This window comes from Phocoena sinus, chromosome 7 (assembly GCF_008692025.1).
Source record: "Phocoena sinus isolate mPhoSin1 chromosome 7, mPhoSin1.pri, whole genome shotgun sequence".
Classification (NCBI taxonomy): Eukaryota; Metazoa; Chordata; class Mammalia; order Artiodactyla; family Phocoenidae; genus Phocoena; species Phocoena sinus.
The window spans coordinates 73392981-73418291 of NC_045769.1; the positions used below are offsets into that span (position 1 = coordinate 73392981).

Genomic DNA, 25311 nt, shown 5'->3' on the forward strand with positions numbered 1-25311 from the left:
TGAGCTACAACATCAACACCAAAGTTCAATGGTAACTTTGCCTATTGTAAGGAACTACAGAAATCAACAAAAGCAGAGCTGAGAAGACCATCTTTATTATACTTACCCACATTATCAGTTTTGCTAAGTCATGCTCCCAGGATGGCAGCTATAAGAGGAACTAGGCTGACTGTATCCTCAAGGAAGGAAAAGTACCCCACCCCTTGGCTTGCTCTCAAAAGCTCCCAATGTTTAGGGTGAGAAGAAGAGCTGTTTCCCAGCTTGAACAGTTTTCAGTTGCTCTAGAATACTGCAGAGATAAAATAACCAAGGCTTGATCGTTGTGGGTTAAAAGAGCCCTGATGTTTCTGGATCATTTGAGATAAACCCGTAACACGAAGGAGCAGTGGCCCCAAACCAATGACAGGGGTAAGGGAGCCACCCCAGGGCAGGTCAACCACACCCTCAAAGCCACTCTACAGAAGGTCCCTTCCCACCAGAGATCTCCAACCACATTTTGACTCTTAAGGTACGTGGGCACTGGGGAAAGGAAACCAGGAACCAAACCAAATCAGCATGACCCAGGCACACCCAAGGGCTGGACTACTTCAGGACAGGATCAGTGCCACCCTCCCTTGCCCCAAGGCTCAGGCAGGGCAGCTACTTTATCTTAGGTGTGGCAGCTGGACCGGAGGGAGAGAAGAACAGGATGCAGCTGGAAAGGGGAAGAAGTGGGTGAGGGGCCAGTACTCAGCACTTTCTCTACTCCACACCCCACTTTCTTTTCAAAACAATCTCTACACTGCTTCCCAATTGTGACCTGCCCCAGAATGTCTAGCTTCTGGTTCAACCTGAAACACTCTGGGGAGAGAGCCAAAAACTACTCCCAGTTGGCAGTTGCTGTCATGAAATTTACCCTGACTACAAACGGGGCCACAGCCAATGGCTCACTCTGAGACCCGCATCCTGTGTAGGTCCTGGGTGGGAGGGGGGCCGGAGGCAGCAGATTCACCCCAGATTGTCAAGGTTCTCATTAATAATAATTTTATATACGCATATCATTGTATATATATATATATATATATATATATATATATATACACACACATACACATATGTGTGTGTGTGTATAAATTCAAAGACAACTAGTCATCTAAACTTCCCCCCTTCAGACAAGTTGGGGAGCAGTGGCCATTCCAGTCTCCTGAAGAGACAAGAGATGCCCAAATTCATCACTAACTTGTTCTCTTAACTGTTCAATCTGGTCTTTGTCGCTACCAACGTTCCACAAATCTACCCAGGTTTGGGAGGAATGAACGGACGTTCTTTATTGCAGTCTTGGCATCCATTAAGCCACTACAATTTTCTTTCTTCCAGAAGCTTCCCAACTGTCTTTTCATATTACTCTTTCTACTAAAATGTCATCCTAGTGACCTTCCCCTCAGAAGTCGCCTTTGGTCTGAATTCCTTAATCCACGTCAAGCTGTCTGCATCTTTCCTTCCCTAATGCACAGAGTGTGTCTCGCTGAACTTTTCATTCTGGCAGAAGGACCCCTGGGTGAAGTATGACAGTGCCATTTTGGGGGAGATGAGTTGCCTGGGAACACACACGGATACACTCGACTGTGAAATGGAAATGTATTTCTCCTTCCATAGTCAATTACCAAATACTGAGATCTGAACAGTCAGATAGGATTTTCTTTGAGCTAATGATTCCAGAACGACTCCCAAACCAAAATTCAATGGGATACTCTAGATAGTCTATTTTCATTTGTGTAGTTAATATTAAATCACTCGTCAATAATGGGTGTACCTTACCCCACAGCAGTGGGATAAGGGCTGGAGAGAAAGACCTCATCTCTTAGCAATGCTTTAACATCTCATAGATTTAAATATCCAAAGAACTTATGATGACTGTAGCTGGAGGTGAGAGAGTATCTGGCCTCACACTCCCTAGGAATCCGTTAGGTAAGTAGAGAGCGATATTCCTCCCAATAATGTTCTCATGAAATCCCCGCTATTATGCCACTGTGGAATAATCACATGGAGAAAGGCAAAGGGAATTTCTTTGATCACTCCCTGCCTGGGTCTTTTTACCTATTCACACCTGTTAGATCACATCTGGGGTGCCAACATCCAGGTACGGTCCACAAGGTGACTGGCTCCATCCTAACTTCAAACCTATTTGTCCCCTTAATAACCATCCCCTCACCCTCCCCCGCTACAGGCTCAGAGGAAAAGACTTCCCCACACTAAAGCTATTCTGGATCCCTTACAGTGTGAGCCTCTCTAAACCTCAATTTCCTCATCAGGGAAGTGGCCATCACCTACTTCTTAAAGATTGTGAAGCTCAGAACAAATGTGAGAAACATCTTATGAGCCGAATATCTTTGAGATAAAACACTGTACCAAAGTTGGTCATTATTTCTACCAATTTTAACACCAAGAGCCCACTTTCTCACTATTACTTCGTTTTCTGTTTTCATGGCTTCCTTTCTATATTTAATGTGCATATATTTCTCTTTCCGGAAAAAAAAAATAGTTTTCTGTTTAGAATTTTTCTGCCTTAATTTAACTTTTTCTGAACTCACTATTCCTTCAAGACAACAAACCCCCTCCTGCTATCAAACTGTTCCAACTTGGCCCACACTTAACTGCTTTCATTTCCCATATAATCATTCTGCCTTCTTTAAAGCCAGACGCTATTAGAACCTTGGAAGTGCCTGGGGATTACCAGTGATAATGCCGTCGAGAGAAGTTTTTTCTCCACTCTCAGTCTCCTCAAACTCAACAGAGCGCTGGGCACTGTTGATGACACTTGGCTATTCACTAGCATGTAACCGTGAACCACTGACTTAACATCAGCTTCCGAGACAGTACTTCTGAATCAAGTCTGTGAAGTGAGACACAGCCTTGATTGATGTTAAATCCCTTCCTCTGCCTCTACCTGTCTAGGACCTGCTTCTTGCTAAACCTCTTGCCATCCTTGCCTTCTACTCCACAAACATTTTCCTGTTTCTTTCTGCTTACTCCTTTCTCCTAAGGCATCGCCATTCCCTCCTCCTTCAATTTCCAAAAATACTATTTACAGAGGAGCATCGATCCATGAACCTGATCTGGTTCTGTCAATAACTGGTTTCTAGTCTGGAATACCAAAACGTGGTTATCATGTAAGTTATCTTTAGGCTTTTCATCTCATGCATCCCATACTGAAATTGTTACCAAATCTTACCATTCCCTGTTTCAAAACGTTTCCTGAATTCCCCTTTTTCTCTTCACTCACACTGACACTTTAAGTCCTCATCCTCTCCAGTCTAGATAACAGTCTGTGAATCAATCTTCTCACCTATTTTTATTTTCTCCCTCTCTTTTCCTTCCTCTAAGCCAGTGGTTCTCAAATTTTTTAGTATCAGAGGTCACCGTTAAAAATTAAGAACTCCAAAGAGCTTGGGCTTATATGGGTTATGTCTATTGATATTTAACATGTTTGAAATTAAAACTAAGAATGTTAAAATCTATGTTAATCCATTTTAGGTTAATAAAAATTACACTAACAAATAATATTTTTAATAATAACCGTAATTTAAAAAGTTAAGAATGGCATTGTTTTACATTTTTGCAAATTCTTTTTAATGTCTGATTTAATAGAAGACAGTTGGATTCTAATGTCTACTTCTGCATTCAATCTGTTGTGATAGGTTCTATGGGTTGAAGCATGTGAAGAATTGTGGCTTTAGAGAGCAATGTATTGAATAGTTGGGAAAGGGAGGAACCTTTCCAGTTAATTACATATATTCTTCTTTGACACCTCCCCGATCTGACAAGTAGCAATTTCTTAAAGGTTAGTTCCAATGTTGATCTGAATCTGAATCAGTGAACTTTCTGTACTCTGTTACAGTAAAATCCAATGGTCTGTTTTATGCTTCAAATGGATTTTAGCCATGCAAGATTTTGTAACATCAGCACTGGGTCATTTGGAAAATACTGGTTTTGCAGATCTTGCAAGTGTTGACACATTTTATTATACAACACCAAAATATCACATTCATTAACATCACCACAGATCTCAACAGAAAAGTCTTGGGAAGCCATCAAGCTCTTTGTGACAGATGCAAATTCCCCAAAACCTAATTTTCATTCGAAAGGTCAAATTGTATCATTGGCAACTAATCCCTGCCAGGATTTTTTGTTTGTTTGTTTGTTTTTTTTAATTGAAGTGAGGTGTTCATTTTGTTCCTTTTCGAGGAAACATATGTCAAATACCCAATTCTGAATAACCCTGATTTGTCAGTTGTACTTTCAAGTAAAAATGATGTTCTTTTTTCTTTTTTAAAGAAAGGCTAGTTCAGCTTGCAATTCAAACAATTACACAGGTGCTTTTCCTTGAGACAACCATCATACTTCAGCACACAGTGGACGTTGCTTCCTGCGGACTTACCATTTCATCACACAGAATATTAAAAAGATGGGTATTCAAGGGTCAAGACTTAAAATTCATTATTTTTAGGGCTTCATCAAGGACATTTTTCAGTGAATTATTATTTCTGCTGCAAGTGGGTGTTGGTAAAAAAAAAAAAAAAAACCACATGTAGCCCTAGAATAGCAGGAGCCCCTACTTTGACGTGTATTAAGGCATCAGAAGTCTTACCAACAATTGCCCTTGCACCATCACTGCAATTGGCAATGCAAAAGAAATGGAAATATCTTAGTGTTATTATGCAAAGAGCTGTGACTTCACAGACCCTCTGCAAGGGTCTTAGGGATGCCTAGAAGTCCATGTCCCACTCCTGTAGAACCTTTAAGTCTTCAATTGTACTAAATTCTCCCTTCTCATAAAAATAATAAATAAAACCATAGTCGCAGACTCCCTGCACCCTACTAACTGATCTCTCATCTTCCCTTACTTGCTCAGCTTCTTAGGTGTAAAGGAGAGGTGGTTTATCCTCACCAATTCCATTTCCTTATCACATACCTACCACTTAAACTCATTCACCTTCACAAGTCTCCTAAAACAGCCCTATTAGGCACAGTAACTTTCTTTTCGTGCCCCATCTCCTCTTTTGATTTTCCTGTAAATTTCTGACCTTGGCAGACACTCTGCTCTGCAAGGAAGAAAGTGGCAACTGTCACATCAGACACTCAGAGGTTCCCCTGGATACTGTGTGGTCTTGTGGGTTCTTCTACCCTTTTGCTGGTGCTTCTTCCACCTTATTCACAGCTCAAGAATAAAATTCTAAAGGTTTTCAGGTCTCTTCTCTCAATGACCTTTTCCCTAGTGTAACGCACCTAACCTCATCACGTTCCCTCTAAGTAAAAGGCTGCTCAATTTACCTCCTGAGCGCTTTCTTAAGCCCCAGTCTGATTTTTCCAATTGTTCATTGGACACTTTTGCCTAGATGTGCCCAGACCTCAAACTCAACATGCCTGAAACTGAACTCAAACCAAAATGGACAGGTCCCTCTCTCCTAGTGTCTGGTTAATGTAGTCTCAAAACCCTGATGTCATCATCTTTGTCTCTTACGGCTTCCAGATCCTTGCAATTCCTCAGGAATCTTCCTGTATCACTTTTTTCCTGATCCTGTTCTTTTTTTTTTTTTTTTTTTTTTTTTTGGCGGTACCCGGGCCTCTCACTACTGTGGCCTCTCCTGTTGCAGAGCACAGGCTCCGGACGCGCAGGCTCAGCGGCCATGGCTCACGGGCCCAGCCGCTCCGCGGCATGTGGGATCCTCCCGGACCGGGGCACGAACCCGTGTCCCCTGCATCGGCAGGCGGACTCTCAACCACTGTGCCACCAGGGAAGCCCCTGTTCTAATTTGAGATCTTATTCTCTCACTTAACTACTGAAACCATTTTCTAACCATTCTCCCTGACTCTAGTCCCTTTCCTGCCCCCACTCCATCCTATACATTGCCGACAAGTGAATCAAGGCATAGTACTCCAAGCAAGTCTTTCCCGGCACAGCACCTCCATCTGCACCCGACTGGTCACACAGCTTAGATTAGTCAACACTACGCCCCCACCCCTGTACCACAGTTACTCTGTATATATAGGTCTTTAATCCCTGACCAGACTCTAAGGCTCCAAGAAAAAAGGACCTATGCTTGATAACCCATCTCAAATAGCATCCAACATAGTACTTTTCACAGCATAAGAATTTAATATTTATTCAAGGGAATGCAGAACGAATGGCTACTCTACCTCTAGTCTCTCCTCCACTACACACATACCAGGGATGTCCCCCTTCTGTACTTCCATCTAACTAAAACCTTATCCAACCATCGGTCAAGTGGTGCATCACCATGCTACGAAGCTGAAAATTCAATTAGCAGGAGCAAGGTTACCTCTTGGGAAAGGAAGAGAAATGTGATCAGGAGGAAACACAGTCATGTTTTATTTCTTAAACTGAGTAGTGGGTAGACAGGTGCCACATTCTTTACGCCTGTTTCATTCTCTACATCTTTTTGAGTGTTTAAAATAGTAATCAAAAACATAAGGCATCAATATTTACTTAAACATATATCTAAAAAAGATTCACTCCTCCGAGTAACGTAGTTCTGCATTTAATTATTCTGCTGTTTCATATGTGTTAGTTTTACTTGCTAACCACACTGCTAGAAAAAAATGTTTCGTCGTATTTTGAGACTTCACCAAGCAATGACTCATAAGACTAAAACTTTCTCACCCCTCCCCATCAAAGCTTGCTCAAGTAGCTAATGATAGACTGAAGCAAACCTAAATGGATTATGGTTGTCCCTAATTCCAAGAAACATAGCTGTGAATCCTATTATAATCTAATAACCTTCCCTAATTCATCTAGTTTTCTATTTTCCCTTAAGGCAGAGGTATTGTTTTGTGGGTGACATTTTCCCCTTAAACAATATGTTGGTTTAGCAGTAGGAAGCTTATTTGTGAAGAACTTACTCTGTATGACACATAGCTTATTAGGATCATTTGACAGGAAAAGGGGGATTGTATTTTGTTTGAGGACCTCACTAAGTCACTCTTTTTGTCAGAGTAGAAAGTGCTGGTTTTTCCAAAATATTTTAAAATACTGAATAAAGTAGAATCTCTTTCCATAAAGATGTTTCCAGGTTAATGTAAACTTTAATAAACAGGTTCTTTGCTTATAATAAAAATGTTCACCTGCCCGTATCATATATCCCACGACCCAGATGGCTAAAATCAGCCGATTACACATAAATACAACTGCTTATAAGTTAATGGATAAATTCAAAGTGCTCACTGGTTTTGTTTTACTTTGATTTAAATTTCAGAGAGCTAAGAGTCAAGAATTTATGGAGCAACACAACCATAAAGTGAGGCAGCTTAGTCTGGAAAGGGTATTTCAGACATCTAGGAATAACTTGATATTTCACGAGTCTATGGGAAATTTCAAAAGCATTTCATGAGGGCCTGTCGTCAATAGTTTGTTGGTCTGGGGATTACTGAAATGCTATTATTGACAGAATCCAGAAAAGTGTCTTAGAGACTTTTTAAAAATGCCCAAAGGAAATATGGAAAGTATAAACCCAAATTTTAAATTAAAACTTAAGTAATGCTGCTACTATGAAACCCTAGAAATTAGGATTTAGTCCATCATGCATGCATCTGTACATGCTTGGGTTAATACTCAAACTCAATTAGTTTTTAGTTTGCTCCAGCCTCGCCTTTAGATTCAGTGACCTGGACATAAAATTCGTACTTTAATATGGCAAACTTAATTAACCCCATTGAAATGTAAAGGATTCCGTGGGGATTACAAAACACACCATCGTTTACTAATCATCAAGTTAAATTTTGTTAGGCAACCACCTCTTCATCAACCAACAGATAACTCTCCTGGGGCTTCCACCGGCTTCGTGGCTAGCCACAAAAGACCATGTGCCCAACAAAAACAAAACAACAACAACAAAAAAAAGACCATGTGCCCGCAAGCATGAACTACGCCCCTTTCCCGACGCCCAAGAAAGGGGAAATGTATCCTGCTTCTCAATTCTAGGTGAAACTTCTGGAAACTCCTGGTGTGTATTCGCAGCCCGGGTATGTCATAATTTCAGTCCCCATGGAGACTGATGATGCTGAATCCAGGAGTTAGGGTCTCGAGAGTAAGCCCCTCTGTAAGCAGACTGCAGGCTACACCAACAATATCAATCACTCTGCTTAAATTTAGCTCAGCTGGCAGCCAAGCATAAGAATACCTCCTCCCCAAGAAAGCCAATCCTGCCTTGGGCAAGGGCAGAAAAGTTGACAGTGGGAACTATTTTCTAACCTCTTTTCTTTGCCCAATAAAAATCCCAAATTTGTCCTCATTCTCACCCCAGGGGGAGCCCTAAACTCTAGACAGGATGTCAACAAGACTCCTGGCCACCGAGGAAGGCGTCACATAATGGAGTTCACACCAGCCAAATGGCAGGGGCGTAACCAACCAGGACTCCAAAGGCAGGTGGGGATGAGGGCAAGGGGGGGCAGGCTTATTCTGAAATGGGCAGACAGCTCAGTAAATTCAGACTATCGATACTCACTTCAGAGGAACAGGTTTTCACTTTCTTTCTGACACCCAGAATAGAAATGAGCGAGAAGATTGACCCACAGACACCTTGCACACGTGAATTCACAACTAGGAGGGTCCTCATGTCTGCAGGGTTTCCGGCTATCCTGACCAGACAGCACTGTGGACCCTCGCCCCTCTACACCACCACACACCTGGTGCCCTGCCCCTCCTCAGCACAGATCCTAGTGGGAACCTCTTACCTAAACCAAACCGGCTGGGTGCCTGGACAGAAGGAAAAAGGGTGGCACTTCTCATGCCAAGATGCAGGCAACAGCATCTCCTCCCCGCGCAGAATGCTCAGCTCCTGGTCCCATCTCGACCCCCGCCCACCCCAAACTCCTCTTCTTGATTTTCATCTCCTACCAACCCCTCACACTCGGCTCATTTTTAGCTTTATTTTCACCACCACCACTGCCACCCCACTCCACGTTCCTACCATGCCCTACACTTCGTACCCACTCCCTCCTATGCCTCAGCAGAAACATGAAATGCACATACAGTGGTAGAACATAAAGAAGCTATACCCCTCTCCACCCACAATTAGGGAGAGGAGGATGCCAGGTCTTCCAAGGTGGAAATATGGGTGAGTTTTCTCTTTCAGCATTACTACATAAACCTGTGTCCATATTGGGGGTACAACAGGCTTCTCTACATATGCCAGGATTCTTAACCATGTGTTTCTGCAGGAAAACAGGATGTAAGTTCAAAACACATAAATTAGAGACCTTAGAGTTGTGAGTTGTGGACACAACCCCCCACCCCAGAGAAAGAAACAAACAGGTACATTCTGGAATCGATTAAAAAAAATAAAGAACTATTAATACATCTACGAAATGCTAGAGTATGTAACGTCTGTTACACGTATTTCCAGATACAGGGAAAAAAGCAAAATATAAAGTGTCTTCATGAAAAGTTTCAATCAATTTGGATATTTTTTTTTGCCTCTACTTCAACATTTTCTGAAGAAAAACTTTTGATGTTTAAAAAAAAATAAGCAGCTTTCAAAAGCTACCAAATGCTTTTAAGAAAGCTAGTTATTATAAGCTTTGTCTAGCTACAGTTTCAGCTTTTCAGCCAAAGCCTGCTGTTGAATATTCTAAAACGATGGAGCACTAAAAAACAAAACAAAACAAAATCTTGGAAGCAGTCTACTGGTTCGCTTTTCATGTCCCCCCGAACCAGGAAGGTCAAAATTGACAGGAAGTTAAGTCTCAACCTGTAAACAACGCATATGCACCCACTCAACTATTCCTACACTGTGTACATAATCCCAAGAATTTACATTAACTAAACAGATCTCTGTAACTGCCCAAGGAAAACCACCTCCCAGATACATTCAGTTCAGCAAAGCATTCCTGCAAGAGGCACTCAAGTTTTCATTCAGAAGTGGAGTGTCATGGTGTAAAATCTTTAGGGGGGAAAATCATTGAAAACATATTCTTACCATTTCCACTGGGCTCTGTTGGCTTGGGCACGTCTCGGAACGGGATTATGACTGTATCTCCAGGCACTCTGGGGCTTTCCACATACTTGGGCTTCCTGACGGGACCTGCAGTGAGAAAGATCTGAGTGTGGCTAATTTTTTCCAGCTGCAAACAAAGCTTCAGAATGTATAGTGTGTGTCCTCACCAGGACCCAGATAGGCCTAAAGGAAGAGCCAGCCCCTTCCCCTCCCTTGAACACACACACAGTCATTTCAGTACAGATGTAAGAACAGCCAGTCTGGGCTGCCAAAGAAAGGGCTGTAAGCCCAGCTTGGAGAACATAAACTCTGACAAAAACAAAAGCTGCTCTTTTGCTGTGCAGTCTCTACAGCCGTCTTTGGTGTATGTCACGTAAGTGATTTTGACATGTCGAGACCTGGATGGCTCATGGCGAAGGGTTTTTTATTTGGAATTTTTCTCTAACTGGGACCAAGACGATCAGGTTGCTGGTATCTCCAAAGTCAGGAGGCAAGGATTACAAACAGCCAGGCTATAACATCAATATGCTCTGCGTGGCCACAGACCGCAGGCATTTTATCAGCCTGGTGACGCAAAGCAATTGTGTGGGACAGGGAAGCCGGCTGGTTTCTTGGTAGCTGACACGGCTACCTTCGGAAAGGCAGAACAGGCAGTCCGGCATACGATTCGGGGACACAAGAGAGCCTGAGAATCATCTCTCTCACTTCCCCTTCATCCCCAACTTATCATCAGAAAATCTGGAATTCTGAATTAGAACGAATGGAAACCTCACACGTTGCTGGTGGCAAAGCACACACGCAGCCGCTTTGGAAAACAGCTGGGTGGTTCCCCAGAAGTCTACACATACAGAGTTATCATACGGCCCAACAAATCCACTTCTATGTAAATGTATGTTCAGACAAAAATCTGTACATGAATGCTTGTAGCAGCATTATTCATAACAGCCAAACGTCCATCAACTGACAACAAAATGTGATATATTCATACAATGTAACATTACTGGGCAATAAAAAGAAATGAAGTACTTATTCATGCTATAACATGGACAAAGCCTGAAAATATTTTGATAAGTAACAGAAGCCAGGGACTTCCCTGGCGGTCCAGTAGCTAAGACTCCGTGCTTCCAATGCAGGGGACGCGGGTTCGATCACTGGTCAGGAGGGAACTGAGATCCCACGTGCCACGCGTTGCAGCCAAAAAAAAAAAATAAAGTAAAAAATTAAGTAAAAGGAGCCAGTCCCCAAAGACCACATGTTATATGACTCCATTCATATGGAATGTCCAGAACAGGCAAATTTATGGAAACAAGTATGAATGGTTGCCAGGGACTGGAGGATGTGCGGGCTTGTGGGGTGATGATGGCTAAGGGGTCTGCGGTGATAAAAATGGTCTAAAATTAGGTTGTGGTGACGGTTGCAAAAACTTGTGAATATACTAAAAACTGCTGTAGTGGTACACTTCAAATGAGTGAACTGTACGGTATGTGAATCATATCTAAATAAAGCTGCTTAAAAAAAAAAAAAAGACTGCCTATTCTGTCTGGTCCTTTCAAACATCCCATTACATTTTGGTCCAGAATCATCCACTTGACTCTTATTTTCCTTGGCTGTCTTATACTTAAAGTGTGATTTTAACAATGCCACAGAGACAGGCAACATTTCACATCAGTAAGAGAAAGGGTGGAGGCAGAGTGCCAGACAGTGGTTCACAGATCTCCCTCCTGCTCAACCCTGAGCCACAGCCCTGCCCCTCCCAGGTCCTCAGCTCCACCACTGCACACTGAAGGGGTAAGTCAGGTGGATTCTGATTATCCTTCTGTGTCAAACATGTTATGCATCTGAGAAATTCTATTCAGAATGTGGTTTACGGTGACAGTGCTGCCACCTAAAGGTTCACTGCAAAAGCATCTACACTACTATAAAAACGCTGTAATAATTCCCAGCCAGTTATAATGCACCACACCTGAAAATAGGCTGCCTTATCAAAGAAGCTTATAGGGCTTGACAGATAGGGGTATTATTTCAGACTTCAGAAATCATGGTTCTAAAATGGTTAATGTAGTATTTAACCATATGGCTGTCTTCATAATTGATTTAACCCTGTCAGAAAGGGAATGTTTTGAAAGGTTAAAGTGGAATGGTTTGGGGGGGGGGGGCGTGGAGAGAAGGAAAATTAAGTGGAAAATGTAAGCTATACAACAGTACACAAAATACACTTCAGATTTCATCAAAAATACACACTTGTCCATATATAAATATGCATGAAGGGAAAGACTGGGGGGGCGAGGGGAAACAAAGATATTTGCTGTGAAGGAGACAGCAACTTGGAAGAAGAGCCTGAACAGGGCAGGCAGAAATGGACAAATACGAGAACCGTTCCACACTCTTGGTTCCCAACCTACTCCCTATGGTAAAAGAGATCAAGGGCACCTTTTTCTCATCATCTGCTCTCCTCCATTTAAAGAACTCAAGGGAGCTAATAAAGCCTTTTATTATTATCGTCCAGTGATTCACATTGCCCCAACCAGCAACCATGCACCGCTCATGAAGTACCTGTAAGATTCTGTTCACCTTAACTCCTCAGGGTGGAGTAATAACCCATCTAAATAGATCTACTTCCAGCCAATCTACCTACACCACACATCCTTCAAAGATGTTCTCTAACGATAAGCACTCTCTTCAAATGTGGGCTATTTCACATGGATGTACAGCTGTTGTTAGGAATGGTTAGAATGTGAACCTCAACGTCACCCAGAGCCTTCAGAGAGCATCTATGCCCATCTGTTTGTCTGTAACTGTGTTCTACTGAGGCCAACCCCTCACTGTAAACAAAATACTCAACACTAAGGAGACGGTGTTAAGAGCAGAGCCTCTAGAATGGATAAAGAAGATGTGGTACATACACACAATGGAATATTACTCAGCCATAAAAAAGAACTAATGCCATTTGCATACATGGATGCCCTGGATGCCATGCATTACATGGTCCACATGGATGGACCTAGAGATTGTCATACTGAGTGAAGTCAGACAGAAAAAGACAAATATCACAATATTGCTTATATGTGGAATCTAAAAAATGGTACAAATGAACTTATTTACAAAACAGAAATAGAGTCACAGATGTAGAAAACAAACTTGTGGTTACCAAGAGGTAAGGGGGCGAGGGATAAATTGGGAGATTGGGATTGACATACACACACTACTATACATAAAACAGATAATAAGAACCTACAGTATAGCACAGGGAACTCCACTCAGTGCTCTGTAATGACCCATATGGGAAAAGAATCTAAGAAAGAGTGGATATATGTGTATGTATAACTGACTCACTTTGCTGCACATACAGAAGAAACTAACACAACATTGTAACTATACAATGTTGTATACAACTATACTCCAATAAAAATTAATTTAAAAACAAAAAGAGTGGAGCCTCTAGACCTGGGCAGACCTAGGTTCAAATACGGTCTCCCTCCCTCTCCAGTTCGGACCTCAGTACATCCCAGAGCTAAACGATGAATGAGGGAGAGTTCAGCTCTAAGGGGAAAATCCTGAAAGCAGAGGGCAGGTCTCTCAGGTTCCCATACTTGGCACAGTGCCTGGCATAGCGACCTGTGAGGCTGGAGACAAAAGGAGACCTAGAATGTAACGAAGTAAATACAACTGTATTCACTGACCACACAAGGCTAAGCACTTACATATATTAAGTCATTCGATCCTAATAACTTTGGGAGAGAAGCACTATCTCCCCCATTTTTAGGTCAGGAAGCTGAGGCTCAAATCAGTGCAACAATTTGCTCATGGCCCACACATGGCAAAGCAGGAATTCAAATGGTTTCGTGGTCTGTGCAGGTTTGAAGCCCATGTACTGAATCACCATTCAGCACTTATCCAACTAGGAAATCTAGATTAAACAGGCAATCCTGGAAAAGGCCAGGGCAGTGGAACCTTCCAACACCAAATCCACAGGTCTTGGCTATACATTCAGCAAATCTTTTTTTTTTTTTTTTTTTGTTTTTGTTTTTGTTTTTTTTGTGGTACGCGGGCCTCTCACTGCTGTGGCCTCTCCCGTTGCGGAGCACAGGTTCTGGACGCACAGGCTCAGCGGCCATGGCTCACAGGACCAGCCGCTCCGCGGCATGTGGGATCTTCCTGGACCGGGGCACGAACCCGTGTCCCCTGCATCGGCAGGCAGACTCTCAACCACTGCGCCACCAGGGAAGCCCTCAGCAAATCTTTTATTCATGCCCACTTGTCTCTGATCTCCCCTTTTACTAAGAGTTGAAATATTATGAAGTGAATATAAACCACTGCTCTCCAACATGATCCTTTTATTTAAATTGCTTTTCACAAACAGCTGAACCTCAAATGCTGTAAAACCAGATAAATTTGTAACTACAGAGGTTTTCTTCTTTCCCCCTCAATCGCTCGTTAGAGACTCTTTGGGCACTTTCCATTAAACACAGCAGATGAACGCTCATTTGCCCTCACTCCCTTTCAAAACACCATTAAAGCTGCAGTAAAGGGATTTAGGAGAGACCAGTGGGAAAAGAAGACAACCACAGGCAAGAAACCAAACTTCTGAAAGTGGAAACAGACTGCCGAGGAGCATGGATGACACACAGCAGAAGAGGTTAGGGCTGGGGGTCGGGGGAGGAAGGGCTCAGCCTCCCAGACAGCAGACACCTCTGAAGGCAGGGGTGCGGCAGGGCTGAACGCAGGACCATGGGTTGGAAATCTATTGAAGGGAGAGTAAGACCCATAGAACCCCTTCCCAAACCAGGAAGCATTCCCTCCTTCATCCTGGAAGCAGAGCTCTTCCCCTGGAAAGGCTGAATTCCAAGACCGTGGAGATTCAACAGCTAAATTCTTGAGTGCTACACTATAACACTGGGCTTAAGAAAAATTCTCCATGTGGACTGGTGGGCCCCAGATGCATCTCTCCACACCCCCTGCCCCAGCTGTGAGAATGCATACAGCAAGCTTGCACACCAAGCAGGAAGAGATTAGAGGATTCCTCCCTGGGACGAGAAACAGTTGGGGACAAGCCCTCAAAGAAATGGTGGATCCCTGACCAATCACGCTACCGTAAAGCCTGCCCTACACACACACACACACACACACACACCCCAACCCTACCTTTCAATCAGCTTTTTAGTACCTTGTACTCACTTACAAACTAAAATTATCACTCAAGGAAAGACCCTACCCTAAAAGAAAACAACAATAACAGGTTAAAACGGAAACCCTGAGGAATCAGGGTTAATAGGAGGTACACCCTCCAGAAAGAGAAGAGCTACTGTTTCTACTACATAGGGGGCCCTATAACAAGGGCCTTCAGGGTCTAGTGAGGTGATCAGCTGACCAGACAACCGAGGCCACACCACTTAAGACCCATTGTAATCACTGATCTTACACTAAACTATTAAACCACAATGACACTGAGTTCTGTGCCACTGAAATGAAAAACTCCTTCTAAATGCAGTGGCCAAATTCTTTATCAACAGAGATCAAAACTGAAAAATCCATCCCCCTAACACCACCCTTACTCAGGGGAAACTACTGCCCAGCACCTTTCTACACACAGCTTTTTGTTTACAATGAAAAGCTCAAGATTCCCAAGAATAAATTACCTCAAATAACTTCCCCTCTTTATGTAAACCAAGCACCCTCAGGTTAATCCCCCCAAATTAACCAGAATCCAATACTACAATAATAATTACCCAGAAAGCAGGGTATGCGGGCTCCTAACTGTTTAAGGCAAGAGGCTCTTAAAACCAAGACTGGGGCTTCCCTGCTGGTGCAGTGGTTAAGAATCCACCTGCCGATGCAGGGGACACGGGTTCGAGCCCTGGGCCGGGAAGATCCCACATGCCGCGGAGCAACTAAGCCCGTGAGCCACAACTACTGAAGCCTGCGCGCCTAGAGCCCGTGTTCCGCAACAAGAGAAGCCACCGCCATGAGAAGCCCGCGCACCTCAATGAAGAGTAGCCCCCGCTCTACGCAACTAGAGAAAAGCCTGCAGGCAGCAACAAAGTCCCAACGCAGCCAAAAATAAATAAATTAATTAATAAACTTAAAAAAAAAAAAACCAAGACTGTCAGGTATTAGCTTGAAAACGGGCTCATCCAGAAGCCAATATGCTTCCTTGTCCCACCGGCCTTGCCACCCAGTCACTCCTGGGGACCCAAGACACTGGTATAAAGCACTTTTCAAGCTTAACTGGGCATGAGGATGCCATGGGGGCCTTGTCAAGATGCAGACTTTGATGCACTTATCAGGTATAGTCAGGACCATGGGCCATACTTTGGTAGCAAAGGTATCAAGTATGCAGAGCACAGGTCACCACAGGCGGGACCTCTAAGGAAGACCACCCTTCTGGCAGGGTCTGAGCAGGGTCTAGGGCTGTGGATGGGGCACCAACTTGCCCAGTTTACAAGGTTCAAGATAAACGGGGATTGTTCTTGACCATAAATTACACTCAGTTCATACTCTGGATCCCTTTCTTCATCCCGATTCCCCACCTCCTCTGCCCACCATTCTCTACTCTGTGACAGGGGAAGGGGGCTCTCAAGATGAAGAGAAACATACAGTGTGCCCCCAAAGAGGTTACAGAGGTACCCAGTAGGCAGCCGGCACAGAAGAGCTCCTGCAAGCTCCTTGCACTGTACAGAAGGGCTTGTGTCAGCTGGAGGTGGGGGAGGGGCAACCTCCATCAATCAAATCGGTCTCCAACCTGGAGCTCAGCCTTCTCCCTGGTGCCTTTCCTGCCTTTATGTAAATCTCCAAATACGCTTTTCCCAGTGGCCAGCTTTCCTACTCCTTTTGACATTTTAATCACACAGCTGACTATTTTGCTGCTTAGAAACGACCATATAAGGAATATTTTTTTAAAAAGGAATGGCAGAAATAAACCAAACTGGGCTTTATCTCTAGGCAGTGAGAGAGAGAGAAGGGCAGGGGTTACTTTTCATTTCTGAGTGTTTCAGTTAAAAATAATTATATATATATATATATATATATATATATATGAAAGCAAAATTTGGGACACAGAACACCTGAGGCTACTTACTGCATTTAAGGCAGATGTTACATTTTTCACATCTGAAGACTATGAAAAGTGACCTCCTGTGTTATCAATCATTTTAGAGAATTTTTTTTTTTTTTTTTTTTTTACCATCTTGAACTTTCACAGTAAAGGTTCCTGTTGATTGTATCTGGTCTGAGTTTTCATCTCACACTGGGAAATGTTCACAACAAGATGAGAAAAATAAAAAGGATGAGGAAGAGGATTCCTTTGCGGGGGCGGGGAGGGTGGGGGTACCTTTATCACTAGGGCAAACGTCATTAAATAGTCAGTAAGAAATGGTAAACTATCAGATCAAAGTCTTGGATTTTTAAAGAGCACAATACCTGCACAGAGCTCCCAAAGTCTGGCCCTTCTCTCTCCCCTACACCCAAAAGCAAGCATTGTTGGGGGAGGGAGAGACATGCACTTTGGGACTGAGAAAGGGGAAGACTTAGCCTAAGTTTATGGGATGGAGGGAACCTAGCCTTGCCTCTGACCACTTTGTCCCACGCCGTGGTGAGGCTGGGCAGGTGAACTGCCAGGACTGCCCACAAGCCTATCTATGGGGGGTGAGAGCCTCTTGGGAAGATTCACTTTGAGGAAGAAGAAGCCAAATGATGAACTGACTCAGTCAGAAAGCCTCAGCCCAAGGGGAGGGCAATTTCAAGCACAGTGTGCCATCCATCACTTGGATTTCTCCTACAAGAAGCAGCAGAGAGGCTGTAAACAAAACCCTGAAATGCTACTTGACTCAGCTCCAGGGAATGACACCTGGGTACCGGGAGCTGATGCGGGGCAGGGCTCTGGGAGAGAAGCACCAGCTGCCCCAGCGGCCAGAGCATCCCTGGTCGTGAACACATGACGTGCCCCTGGGGAGCTTCCCAAAACTTCCAGAAACACGTTTACAAGGGCCTGGGACCTTGTGTGAAGAGAGGTGGGCAACAAGTCAGTGTAATCTGAGTTATTACTCCTGGAACCTCATTACCCAAAGACAGGTGAGGTCTGGGGAAATTCAGACTGTTAATTCTAGGGAAGAAAAAAAGCAGAAGGCAAGAGGGAAAAAATGGGTAACGAAATACGAAAGTTACCTGACATTACTCTCATTAAGGCTCCTTTTTTATTTTGAATACCTTATTTTTGGTAAGAGTGCATTGAGAAGGGTGGACAGCCTTTACTTACTCATGTGATGCACAGGCGCCATGCAATGTAAACGTGCACTGCCACTGAGGCACTTAAATCTAGTAGGAAAATAGTCTGTCAAAATGGAGCGATCCCCCTTTCAATAAAGCATCATTAAAATAAATGTCGGCAAAGTTTTGCAAGTCTCAGCTTGCAGTGTGCATGTTTACAGCACCATGAATACAATAAATTCTCAGTTCAAAGTACCCTGAGCAATGTTTCCACTTTCTCCCAATGCACTCTGTCTGCCATGCTGTTCCTATACTTTATCTAAGTTTTCATGTATTACAGCATGGAAATGCATTCATTCACCTTATTTATTTACTCAACAAGTATCTGTTGCACATCCACTGAGTGCCAGGCACAGGGTGACAACAAGAATGTGACGGCACTTCCCTGAAGCTCGCAGTTGAGGGGACAAGAGTCTTTATCACATCGTCTGAATTTTATTTCAAAACACTTCAACATAAACAGTGCGATATAAATGTGTGTCTGTCCAGTTGCCTTTAATCTCCTGCCTGAGGGCAATTACTTGTCTTAATCTGGAATACAGGCTCCTGAAATAGTTAACTAGCCTTTAATCAGAAGGCCACACACAACAGCTAAGGCCACCACAAGTCCAAGTTGGTCAGCTAGCCATCCTTATCAGCAACCAGCACCACCGTCACGCTAATTAGCACCCTGGAGGTTAGAAATGGAATATCACACAGGTTAAATTACTGACTTGTTATTTAGTATTATGGTTGCTGGAAATCTCTTTTCAGCGGTGAATTCATGGTATTTGAGGAAAGAGGATAGACTAGAAATATCACAGAAGCACCCTGGCCCAGGTATGACCCAGGCAGATAAAAATCTAGCTGGCCCTCACAGATGTGCCCTAGGCTTGATAAGTAAGTGGCTGGAGGTCCAGCTGCTGATTCCAGGGAATTATTTGGCCTCTGATTCAAAAATGTCAGGATAACTGAAGTTCTGTCTGTGGTAGGGAGAACTCCAAAGATGTCACTCCAAGATTCCCAGGCCCTGATTATTGAATCAAACACAATCCAGGTACTACTGTGAAGGGGATCTGCAGGTGGGATTAAGAATTAAGGTTACTGGGCTTCCCTCATGGCGCAGTGGTTAAGAATCCGCCTGTCAATGCAGGGGACACGGGTTCGAGCCCTGGTCCGGGAGATCCCACATGCCGCGGAGCAAGTAAACCTGTCCGCCACAACTACTGAGCCTGCGCTCCAGGGCTTGCAAGTCACAACTACTGAGCCCAAAGTGCTGCAACTACTGAAGCCCACACACCTAGAGCCCGTGCCCCACAAGAGAAGCCACCACAATGAGCCTGCGCACCGCAACGAAGAGTAGCCCCCGCTCACTGCAACTAGAGAAAGCCTGTGCGCAGCAACGAAGACCCAACACGGCCAAAAATAAAAATAAATAAAATAAATTTTAAAAAAAAGAATTAAGGTTACTAACCAGCTGACCTTCAACTAGAGCGATCATTCTGGATTACTGAGTGGGCCCCATGTAATCACATGAACCCCTAAAAGCAGAAGAGGAAGACTGAAGTCAGTCTTCATCTCATGAATGCATGTGATGTGTCCCCTGGGGGGCTTTCAGAACTTCCAGAAACCTTTTTACAAGGGCCTGGGGCCTTGTGTAAGGAGAGAAGGGTAGCAAGTCAGTGCAATCTGAGTTAAGAGTATGAGGTGAAATGAGACAGAAGGCAGTGGGACCCAAAGTCTGAGAAGGATTCAGCCCTTCTGGACTTGGCATGTTGCTCGTTTTGAAGACGGGAGGAAGGGGGCCACATGCAAAGGAATGCAGCCAGCCTCTAGAAGTTGAGAAAGACACCTAGCCAAGAGCCAGCAAGGAAATGAGGACCTCAGTCCTACAGTCATGTGGCACTGAACTCAGCCAGCCCAAATGAGTTGGGGAATATTTCATCCCCTGAGCCCCAGAAAGGAATGCAGTCCCAGCAACATCATAAGCTGGGCCTCGTGAAACCCAGAGCAGAGAACCCACTGTGCCAGGACTTCCAACTCACAAAACTCTAATATAATCAATTTGTTTTAAGCTGATATATTTGTAGTTAATTTCTTAGGGCAACAGTAGAAAACTAACATGTTGTCCACGAAATGCTGCCATACTTGCTACAGGTAAACATTGAGTGCGAGGTGCCATCAGGGCAGCGACCCTTCTGAAAGGACAGAGCTGGAACTTTACCAGGCATATGAAACAGGCGATATGACTGCATTGCGCCAGCCTGCTAATAAACCTCTATATGGGCAGAATGCCATCTGACCCTTGTTTTCATTCATACCTGAGTGAGTTTACAGGGAGGAAAACTCTAGCCCTCATGTCTTGTAACTACTGGTAGTAGTTATAATTTACCATAAAGAATCTAATACCTGAAGTTGGTTTTGTTTTGCAAGTAAGAAGCACTAACCAAATCATCACAAATAAATGAATAACCACAAACTTTGGTTCTAAGATGTCCCTGGAAGAAAGATCGGAGTCCTTCCTGGAATCATTTCAGTTTCTCTAAGGAACTAGGGAAGGAGCCCATAAGGGGGAAGGAGTTCTCCTGATATTTAGCAGGAGATGAGCCCTGTGCTGCCTGATGAAGTAAAGACCCCAGAAACAGGGAGGCAGGGCCCTGGAGAACTTTCTTTCCCTGAGGGTTCAAAGTGTGATCCCTGGACCGGCAGCAACAGCATCACCTGGGATCTTGTTAGAAATGCAAATTCTCAGCCCCACCCCAGAGCACCGGGATGATTCTGACACTCATGCTTGAAATCCACCACAGAGGTTAGCAATACAGGACCGTGTCTATGCCCTGAGGCAGCTTCCAATCGAATTAGAAGATCAGACAGAAAGAGCTGCCTAGCGGACAGTGTTAAGTGACTGGGGAAAACAGCAGAGGGAAGAGGCGGGACCTGAACTGGGCCTGAGGATGAAGCAGCTGAAGGAAGAAAGCCACGCCTCTTCTGTTGGCTTCCACAAAGTGCCACAAAGGTTAATTTTGACAAGAAAAAGTTCCTTTCTGCTTTTTGAATAAATTATACGTATTTGCTATAAACTAATAACTTTTATGATTCGGGGTTATTTTTTCAAATATTCATTCAGTACAGTGGCTACTGCGGAATCCTGTTCTAACCCTCATTCATTCTTTTTGCCAAGGGCAGGAGATCTGTGGGGGAAGGGACGGGGTGGGAGGAAAGAGCATGAGTTCCAGTCTATCCAGAGGTCTCACCTTTTGGCAGGTGCTCCATGACGCTCCTAAACCACCCTGGAGAGGGCAGGAGAAGAGCAGTCGTGTCTCACGCAGCAGCAATCCATCCTCCTCAGGGCCCAGGTCCAGACTTGCCCATCCTCTTCAAACAAAGCTCTGGTGCACACATACACCCCACCCTTCCCGCTCTGCAGGAACCCTCGGGTCCTATGTCACAAAGATAACGGCAACAGAAGGAAACACCTGAAACTCTCCTCAGCTCCTTCCTCACACACACTTGCAAAGGCAGTCATCCTGTGTAAAGTTAATCCTTCTACCTATGCTCAGGGTGCCAAGATCAAGGGCAAGGAAAGGTGAGAGAGATGCAGGATCCAACAGTTTATACAGAGAAATATCTCTAATGGTTACCCTGGATAGGAGGAGACTTTATGAGCTTAATTAGATTAGGTTAAAAGATTATCCTTGGATGTTAGTTACAACCTGACTAGCTTGCACTGAGACCATTAAGATCCAGTTAGGACAATGAGCTACCACTACACACCTAGTAGAATGGCTAAAATTTAAAAAAAAATTTTTTTTTGATGATTAAAAACTGCTTGTGATGGGCTTCCCTGGTGGCGCAGTGGTTGAGAGTCCGCCTGCCGATGCAGGGGACACAGGTTCGTGCCCCGGTCCAGGAGGATCCCACATGCCGCGGAGCGGCTGGGCCCGTGAGCCATGGCCACTGAGCCTGCGTGTCCGGAGCCTGTGCTCCACAACGGGAGAGGCCACAACAGTGAGAGGCCCGCGTACCGCAAAAAAAAAAAAAAAAAAAAACTGCTCGTGAGGATGCAGATCAATAGGAACTCTCCTACACTGCTGGTGGGAATGCAAAATGGTACAACCACTTTGGAAAACAGTTGGCATTTTCATATAAAATTAAATTAATACATTTAACATATCACCAAGCAATTCCACAACTACGCATTGACTCAAGAGAAATGAAAATATAAATTTACTCAAAAACCTGTATGAACGTATTTATAGCAATACATGCATACACATTTACTCATAATCACCAAAAAAAACCCTGAAAGCTATTCAAATGTCCTTCAACTAGTGAATGGATAAACGACAGTATGTCCACACAATAAATACTACTCAGCAATAAAAAGTAAAGCGGTAAGACACAACGTTGTAAATCAACTATACTTCAATAAGAAAAATATGTTGGGGAAAAAAAAAGAGGTATTGACAGCCACTACGACATGGATGAATTTCAAATGTATTATGCTTAGTGAAAGAAGCCACATTCAAAAGGCTGTATAATGTATGCTTCTATTTAGATGACATTCTGGAAAAGGCAAACTACAGTCTTGGAGAACGTATCAGTGGTTGCCAGGGAGTAGGGGTTGACTACAAAGGGGCAGGAGAGGGAACGGTTCTGTGCTTGATTGTGGTGGTGCTTACACAACTCCATGTATTTGCCAAAGCTCATAGAGCAAAAATAATTCTGTTCTATGTAAATCGAAAAAAATTAAAAAAGAGTGGGCCTGACTGAGGGTGTCTTTCTGTGCTGCGGAGTGACTCTAACTGCACGCAACTTCTATCCCGGGTAAACATCTCTGACCCACCGAGACGCAGAACCAACCAGAGGCCAGCCCCAGCATCTGTCATCCCCTTGCACCTTGATAAGACAGCCCTGGTTTTTAACTGGTCACTGTTTTAAAAGTACCCAATACCTGGAAAGAAATGAGAGATCACAGGATATCCCTTCAGTGGGGTGCTGGGGGTTGTTTATGTAAAGCAGACTCTCCAGGGCTCTCTCATTCCATAGGTGTGGACTCTTCTTGATTGACTTCCTATCAACTGAACTACTTTACAGCTCTGCGAATTGCAAAAAAAAACTGATAGCAATGCATATGAATTTTGTCTGGCAGAGACTATAAATCCCTGTAATCCAAATTCTCATTTAAACTGGTCTTAATGTCTTGCTTGTTCCTGCCTTAATGAATGAGCTAAATAAAACTGTTGACACAGGACCTTTTTATATTTACATGTCATACTTTTGCTTTTTTGAAAAATCATACTTTAGCAGCACAGCACATTAAATGAATAAAAGGCTGCATTTTCTAGCCTTCTCGGCAACCACTGAGAGGAAAGTGAGTGTTGGGTGGGATTTCAAGAAGGACTGTCTAAAGGGAGCCAACCCAGCTGGGAGAGGCCCCTTTCTGGCAGAAACGCTGACATACCAGGTGCTACTCAACACTCCTACCGGACACTGAGGTGACCTTGTGGTGAGAGGGAATGTAGGCTGATAACAGCTCCCAAAGGTATGTCCAGGACCCAATCCCTAGAACCTGTACACATTACTTCATTTGGAAAAGTGGTCCATGTGGCTGCGGTTAAGGATTTCTGAGATGAAAGCATCATTCTGGGTTATCCAGGTAGGCCCCAAATGCCATCACAATAATCATCACAAGTCTCCTTATAAAAGAAAGGCAGGGCTTCCCTGGTGGCGCAGTGGTTGAGAGTCCGCCTGCCGATGCAGGGGACACGGGTTCGTGCCCCGGTCCGGGAGGATCCCACATGCCGCGGAGAGGCTGGGCCCGTGAGCCATGGCCGCTGAGCCTGCGCGTCCGGAGCCTGTGCTCTGCAGCAGGAGAGGCCACAACAGTGAGAGGCCCATGTACCACAAAAAAAAAAAAAGAAAGGCAGAGGGGGATCAGACCATCACACACAGAGAAGGCCATGTGAGACAGAGAATGGAATGATGCAGCCACAAACCAAGGAATACTTAGAGCCATCAGAAGCTAGAAGAGGCAAGGAACCGCTTCTCCCTAGTCTCCACAGGGGATGCAATTCTGCTGATACCTTGATTTCTGACTTTCGGCCTCCAGAAGTGTGAGAGAATAAATTTCTGTTGTTTTAAGCCACCAAGTTTGTGGTAGCCCCAGGAAACTAACACCAATGATGAGCACCAAGCTAGGTTCCCTGACGACACCTTGAACTCACCAAGGCTCCGAGCCACATACCTCTGGACCACTAACTAGAGAGAGAGAGACACATTTTTATCTTGTTTAAGCGATTACGTATTTGAGTTTTTTTTTCTTGAAGCTAAACTTAACCCTAATACTGTGGCATACTGAGATCATGAGTTACTGGCCCCAACCTCACCTTGCCTCCGTTGATCAATATTGGTTGTCCTGCAATCTGAGCAAGGTTGAGAATTAAACGAAGAGCTGAAGAAAAAAGAAGTCAAACCCAAAGTATAAAAACAACTGTGTTACGGTTAAGATTAAGTTTGCACCACTGGGCATAATCAGGGAGTATGTGTAGTAAAGAATTTTTAACGTTTTTAAAATGTGGCATATCAGAGTATCTAACTGATTAACTTTATGATTCCTATTTGAAATGGGTAATTTTCAGCTTTAAGTAAAATTTACTTCAATATATTTCTTATTTTTATTACTTTTAAATTGAAGTATTTATACTTCAATTTATAATATTGTGCTAGTTTCAGGTGTACAGCACAGTAATTCAGGTTTTTTGCAGATTATATTCCATTACAGGTTATTACAAGATATTGAATATAGTTCCCTGTGCTATACAATAAATCCTTCTTGCTTATCTATGTATCTCACATCTTCTTAAGCCAATCGTCTCTTAATGGACACCTGGGTTGTTTCCATGTCTTGGCTATTGTAAATAGTTCTGCTATGAACGTTAGGGTGCATGCATCTTTTCAAATTGGAGTTTTTGCTTTTTCCAGATATATATGCCCAAGAGTGGAACTGCCGGACCATATGGTTCTAAGCTTTTTAAGGAACCTTCGTACTGTTCTCCATAGTGGCTGCACCAATTTA

General features: G+C 43.7%; 1 protein-coding gene across 7 annotated transcripts in view; it reads right to left on the reverse strand.

The window, feature by feature from the left end:
• The window catches only part of TANC1 (tetratricopeptide repeat, ankyrin repeat and coiled-coil containing 1), a 235264-nt gene that overhangs the window by 83084 nt on the left and 126869 nt on the right, over nt 1-25311 (reverse strand). For all 7 annotated transcript variants that reach the window (XM_032636672.1, XM_032636666.1, XM_032636671.1 and 4 more), the window contains one exon: nt 9975-10079. In XM_032636672.1, coding sequence (XP_032492563.1) covers nt 9975-10079 — 105 coding nt within the window. The remainder of the gene's footprint in view (nt 1-9974; nt 10080-25311) is intronic.